The sequence below is a fragment of the Lepidochelys kempii genome, chromosome 3, assembly GCF_965140265.1.
Source record: "Lepidochelys kempii isolate rLepKem1 chromosome 3, rLepKem1.hap2, whole genome shotgun sequence".
Taxonomy (NCBI): domain Eukaryota; kingdom Metazoa; phylum Chordata; order Testudines; family Cheloniidae; genus Lepidochelys; species Lepidochelys kempii.
The window spans coordinates 172,642,507-172,649,658 of NC_133258.1; the positions used below are offsets into that span (position 1 = coordinate 172,642,507).

The 7,152-nt window shown below is 39.7% G+C and overlaps 1 protein-coding gene across 6 annotated transcripts in view; it reads left to right on the forward strand.

The window, feature by feature from the left end:
- Positions 1 to 7,152, forward strand: part of PLEKHH2 (pleckstrin homology, MyTH4 and FERM domain containing H2) — a 119,369-nt gene extending 112,217 nt beyond the window's left edge. For 5 of the 6 annotated variants that reach the window (XM_073339076.1, XM_073339074.1, XM_073339077.1 and 2 more), the window contains one exon: positions 751 to 7,152. In XM_073339076.1, coding sequence (XP_073195177.1) covers positions 751 to 933 — 183 coding nt within the window. In that variant the 3' untranslated portion in view covers positions 934 to 7,152. Of the gene's footprint in view, positions 1 to 733 lie in introns of all 6 variants that reach the window. The other variant, XM_073339078.1, reaches the window with a different exon arrangement.

Sequence of the window (7,152 nt, forward strand, 5' to 3'; positions counted from 1 at the left end):
TCTTTTTGGTAATATTAGTCTAGACTCTCTCTCACTACTAATATTGCCTACCAGCATGAACAAAACAAATAAAACCAGAATTTCAGCTATGACTAAGGAGTGAAACTCTAGTTTCTATAAGCCAGAACAACCTACCAGTAGGATCATAGTTTCCTGCATATAACTTCAGTTCAAAATTGTGTCTCTTCATAGAAATATGCACAGGTGTATATCAAACAGTTCAAGAAACAGTGATTTTCTATCAAATCATCCCTTTAAAGGGGAGTTTTTTGGCGGTTCCATGGAGAAGGCATGGTGCACAGCCTCCCAGATCTTTGAAGAAAACCCCACAGCCACCTGAGCGTCAGCCCATCTGGACTGCTTCTTTAAGACTTGTGCAGGAGACATGCAACACTGCATAGGAAAAGTTAGGCAGCATGAAGTAAAATTATTCCCTGAGACATGTATTAGTCTGTAAAACTTTCTCCTAAAGAAGTGGTGGAAACTGTGTTGCTTGAATCATTTAAAATTGTTCAGGACAAAACACTCCATGTACTTACTCTAAGGAATAATCCTGTATTGGCAGAGAGATAGGCAAGATAACCATAACCCTAACAAGTATTTTTCCCATCTATAATTTCTTTGATAAAATATAAGAACTTTTATAAAAAGATAATGTCAGTCCCTCACTAAAAACTTAGCTATTTCTTCAGGGTCAAAACACAAGTTATCTGTTTCTGGAAAAATATTCTAGTATGTTTCTTGTTACAGATTCTTGAGATCACTCTACTGATTGCCAGCTATATTAACCACTTCCCTCAGCAAAAGGGGGCTGCTCATCATCTCTCTGCTCCAGCACTACTCTCACCTCAAACAGGACAGAAAACCAAGGAATCGGGGAGTCAACCGCTTCTTTCGAACAGCAGACCAACCAAAGGTCCTACTTTGTTATGAAAGGAACAGATACCTGTGAAAATGTATGCTTATGGTATGCTTCCTATATTGACTGAACATCTTTGGATGTGCCAGATACACATCATATGCTAGTTTGTAACACAAGCCAAGAAAGGTGGACTGGTTTCCATTCATTTTAGTTAGAGTTCCCTGTTAAAACTCTGCAAACAAATTGCAGGTGGGGCGATTACCCTATCAGATGAAGCTCACCCCATTTCTGAACACAGGGGTTCAAAAATACTTCTGAAGAGGGTTCTTTTGTGGGTGGGGAGTTGGTCTTTGAAATGATTTCAGTAAGTGTCAGGGATTTTAAAGACATTTCCCCAGGGAGGACAATGTCTTCACCTCTCCACCCTTATTTTTCAAATTATGCAAGTTGCATAACCTTGGTTATGCGAAAGCATACATGTACTTTCCACTCCCTCATGCCTTCTTGTCTGCAATACAAGCACTCCAGGACACAGTCTAAAAGGATACATTTTTGTGAAAGCCCTTTTAAAAAAGTATTGGCAGCACATCATTGATCATACATCTTATAATTTATTATAAATGTCTTCTCTTATACAACAGTTTACTTGTGTGATCCCCAGCAATGGGCTGATAGTTTATACACAATTCTTCTTTTTGATTTTCTAAATCTAAATTGGGCATATGCTGTACAAAACATAGTGGATATTTTAAAAAAACAGTGTATATATTCTTTTAAAAATCAGTTTGGCCTGCTAATTTTTTCCCTTCTTTAAATAACATAGTCGAGAAATGAGTAAGTTAGAATTCAAACCACAAACACAATATATAAAGCACTTACATGAATAGGTACATGTAAACTTGGAGACAGACTTCATAAAATGTGTGATGTATATACTGTACATATCAGTAGTATAGCATAGTATTTTGTAAATATAAGCCTAATACAAGAAAGTGTTCTACTTGTCATTGTTTTAGTGTTCTTCATATTTAATCCATGCATTTCACACCATAATATTAGTATGAGAGCCCATTGCCCATTAAAAACATTTAAGAGATTCAATTCAAACAAACCATTGACCTTGTAGATATATTTCTTAATTTCTGTTGCCACTAATGCTAGTTATCAAGGACATTTATCACTTAAACATGAGTTTTATCCCTCATGGCTTATTCTAGAACCTGGAGTAATGTTATAATGCTGTATTTGTAACCTCTGAAGATTAATAATCTCTGTTTATGGTATCACTTTAAAAAAGTATGGAATCCATCTCATGGTGCTTGCCCCTTACACAAGGCAGAGTTTATATTCCTGAAGGACTGAGACCAGATTATAAAGGACATAATTTCCATTCTTCTATTTTTAAAAACTGGAGAAAGAGATTGAAAGCTGAATTCATAGCATGGGTGCTACAAAGCACTTAATAAGACACCTAATTCTTCTGAACATCTTCTAAATCCTGCTAAATCCACTGGTCTCCATGGCTTCAACACCATTAACAAAATACTGTAGAAGGTTAAAGCTCTGACCTGGAAACTATTAACTGAGAATAACTAGCTGAGTCATTACACAGGCAAAGCCCGCATTGACATTAAGTAAAAAGTGCAGGATCGGCCCCCTGCAACCCAGTTCTACAAGGAAACACATGCTTAATTCTGTGTATGTGAATAGTCTCATTGAGGTCAATAAGCCACACATAACCATAAGTGTTTTTAGGATCAGGGTCTTAGTAATGAATGTCAAGAAATTCCTCTCATCTTGTTAGTGATATTATGCAAGAAGAGATTTTTTTTATTTTGAAGAGAAGATAGAACCTATTAAAGAAATCCAGAGCTCTATTCTAACCGCAAAACGGGGCTCTACATGTGCAAACCACTTCAGCCTTCTGTCTCACATCAGTCTCTCTACAGCTTGCTGGCCAGTCCTTTGTAACACATCAGCAACGGTTACTTTATCCCGCCAGTGGACACAAAGTATTCTTCACAAGCCTCTCTGCTGGAATGCTTTAAGTTTTCTGTTTTGGGTTCCTAGCATTTGCCAAGTTTCAGAAGCATATAATAATGTGGATATCACAACGGCATTGTATAACTTTATCTTGGTTCTTGTATCAGTCTCCTTTTTTCTTCAGATATTTGCCAGTCTCAAAAAGGCTCCATTTGTCTTCCCAGTTCTTGCTTTCACCTCCTTATGGAGTCGGCCATTAGAACTAATTGTACTTCCAAGATACACAAAAACTCATTAACCATGCCATATTCTTCACTGTTGATCACTTAGGCACTATCATTACCGACTTGTCTTTCGATGACTTTCATTTTCTTTTGGCTTATTCTTAATCCTAGTTCGGTGGTCTCACATTTGATATTAATAGTGGTCTTTTACATAGTATCATCTTCTATGTCCAATGGAGCAATGTCATCTGGAAAATTGAGATTTTGAAGTTTTCCTTTACTCCATATAATTCCTGTATCTTCCTTTGATGTTGCTTTTCATACCACATAATCCATCACAGTGCAGAAGAGGAGAGGTGTTAAGATGCATCCCTGTCACACTCCAGTGACAATATCCAACCAGTTGGTCTCTCCACTTTGTCCTTACACAGCATTTTGAACCTTCATACAGATTCTTTGTCAGTATGTCTTAGTACATCTGAAGAACAGTGTTATAATACAGTAACTCCTTACTTAAAGTCATCCCGGTTAACGTTGTTTCGTTGTTACGTTGCTGATCAATTAGAGAACATGCTCGTTTAAAGTTGCACAATGCTCCCTTATAATGTCTTTTGGCAGCCGCCTGCTTTGTCCACTGCTTGCAGGAAGAGCATCCTGTTGCTGCTAGTTGGTGGGGGCTTGGAACCAGGGTGGACCGCCAGCCCCCGTATCAGCTCCCCGCTCCCCTAAGTTCCCTGTGCAGCAGCTGCCCAGCAGGCTATCAGTTGCCAGCAGTTCAGCTGTCCCTTTCCTCACTGCCATGTGCTGCTCCTGCCTTCTGCCTTGGAGCTGCTCTCCAGAGCCTCCTGCTTGCTGGGGGGGGGAGGGAGAAGAGGGGGGCTAATGTCAGGGTGTTCCCCGCCCCCCTGCTCCTGCACCCCGCTTACACCATCTCCATAGAGCAGGGGGGACACAGGACAGGGCTCAGGATGGAGGGAGCTTCCTGGCAGCAGCTGCTGCGGTCTCAGCTTGCTGATTAACTTAACAAGGTAGTGTACTTAAGAGTGGTGTCGGTGTACTTAAAGCGGAAATGCGCATCTCTCTCTCTCACACACACACAGGGTGTGTGGCTGTCTCCCCTCCTTCCATTCGTGCTGCCTTGTAGAGTGTGGGGCTACATTAACAACAATGAGTTAACCCTTGAGGGCTCAGCCAATTGCTAATTCATCATTTAGCAGTAAGGCATTCCCTGGGAAATATCCCACCCTCTGACTCCATCACCTCAACCAAGTTTCACAATCATCATCACTGTGTACAATATTAAATTGTTTGTTTAAAACCTGTATTGTGTGTGTGTGTAGTCTTTTGTCTGGCAAAAAGAAATTTCCCTAGAACCTAACCCCCCCCCCATTTACATTAATTGTTATGGGGAAATTGGATTAGCTTAACATCATTTCGCTTAAAGTTGCATTTTTCAAGAACATAACGACAACGTTAAGTGAGGAGTTACTGTATTTCTCTTCTTCTCTGTCTTTTGAAAGACCACTCTTAAAATCTATATTGTTTAATATTTGACTCCCCCTGCAAGCAGTAATTTACCTATTTATCATTGTACAGGGGTAGCTACTACCACAAGAGGTGGTTGGTTAGGTGAGTTCTGCTTGGTTAGGTGAGTTCAGCCTTCCAGCCAAACTTCAAAAATGACTCTCCTTTCAGGGTGTGATGGTTCTCAGGGTAACAAGACTGTGAGTCACCTTGTTACCCTTCTTTCTAGCTGGAGGAAGTCTTGTCTGTGGTAACTGGGTGTTAGCTATCTAACACCACCAGCCTCTCAGCCACTCAAGCACTCTCCTCCGGGCTATGTGAGCTCTGTCTTTGCCTTGCAGGTTGAGGTGCCCCCTCCCCCAGTCTCCTTGAAGCATTCCCCTATGATAGCCAACCCCTGACACTGGCTACTCACAGAAAGCTCAGATCTTCTGCTCCCAAAGGAACAGCGTTACCCCAGTTTACCTTAAACCACCACTCTTGTATAACACACAGGACTTGTACTGATACAAAAGAAAGTTTATTTAAGAAAGAATAGAGATTCTGTTAGAAATAAGAGAAAGTGATGGAAACAAATAGTTACAATACAAACAATGTCATAAAACACTAACGAGGGCCTACACTTATAAATAGTTACCCTTTCTGTCTAATAAAGTAGGTTTTTCCCCCAAAACACAGTCAGTTGTAAAGCTGGCTGGCTTTACAGAACAAAGATCTAATTTTTCATGAAAAATACACCTGTTCAACAAGATGTCTCCTCACTGAATGGATCTGGAGTACCTCTCCTGCCTCTGTATTACCCTGTGTGACAGGGTGCGACTCACCACTGTGGCATCCCCAGCTGGATATCCCAGGGATCAGCTCTTCTAGCCAGTGCACCCTCTTCACTTCTGCTCGAGGGAACCATGTCACGCCCAGGTGTCCTCTTTGTGATACAGCCCTCTGGCTGTGCTGCACTCTGTGCTTCCCCACTTCCACGGGATGTCTCTGTAGTCCCTGTCAAGCCACTTCTCTTAGTGGTGACTACAGTCTACTGTTTAGCCACTTCCCCACTACTCCTAGTCCCAGCCCACGGAACAGCCCAGGGACCTGCTGGTACGGTTGGCGGTGTACCGACTCTTACTGGTACGCCAGACTGGACCGGCTTACTTTCACCTTTGTCCATACCCCTACATCCTGCTTCTCAGTTCAGACTTGTGCTGCAGCTCCACAATAGTTCCCCACTTTGAGCATTGATTGTAGATCAATATTGGCCAAATATTATATGGGTCATCTGTATAGCTAAATATGCTGCGTGGGGGAATAATTGTGCCAACTGTGTTATATCATTGTTTGGTTCAACATATTACAGATGTACATGGTAGTAACATATATTAGTAATATAGCTATAATGCAGGTTGGTTTCAGCCACACAGGCATGATTAAATTGTTTTTATGCAGGATGGAGGTGAACTTTCTTTTTGGATTTGGGTGTGTACACAGACTCCAAAACCTTGAGACATTCTCAGGGGAAGAAGGTATTGTTATTTTTATGGAAATCCTTCAGCTTGGACCATTTTACATCCTTGTGTTTTCTTACTTCAGGGGTAAAAATCTGGCCCCATTGAAGTCAATGGCAAAAGTCCCGTTGACTTCAGTGGGAATCCCACATATTTATCAGATGACAGAGCAATTTCACTGGAGTAACTTTACATGATGCAAGCATAACCATTGGCAATGGTTTCTAACCCACTCCTCTAAACACTATTGAACACTTAGTATTGGTTCAAGAGCACAGTTTAACGGTAACCTCATTGTAGCTCCTTTTGAAGCTTTTTGTGTCAGAGACTAGTTTATTTAATACAAAAATAGCCATTTAAAAAGGAGAGGGGAATAACATGGCTATCTAAAAATCTCTAGTATATCTTACTGAACCTACTGGAAAAACAATAATTGTATGTGTAATTTACCAGTATGTTGAAATGTAACTTGTAGCTCTGACCATGAATTAGTAATTGCAGCACATTTAATTTATGTGTAGAGTATTTGTATTTATTCTTAAGTATATTTAGCACTCACTTTTTGTATAAGGTATTTTTATATAAATTTTAAAGCCTTCTAAAAATAAGGGAACTACCAAAGAGATCGGTCAGATTCTTATGCAAACCCATCAAAATGAAGGCAAAAAAAATGTTAGAGTGACATTTGTTTCATACTGGTTTTAATTTTTTTTAAATATCAAGTCACATAAGCTTTATGGGTTCTAAGAATATAGTGGATATTAAACAAAGAAATTTAAACTATTGAAGCCTTTTGCTAAGCCTACAAAATCTTACACATGTCATCTAAAGTTGATAAAATTACACTAAAAATATAGTTTTGATGTAAGGGAAACAATGTTTATGTTTTAAATAACTATATGTAAATCACAGATCTAATCATGTTTAAGAAAGAGCAATTATTTCCTTAAATGGTGCTAGTTCTATGCAAGTGCTAGGGGAGTTTTGTTTTGTTTTGTTTTTTGGTTGTTGTTAAAAAGTGAAGTACTGTATATATCTGTTTCTAGAGAACAATGTTGTA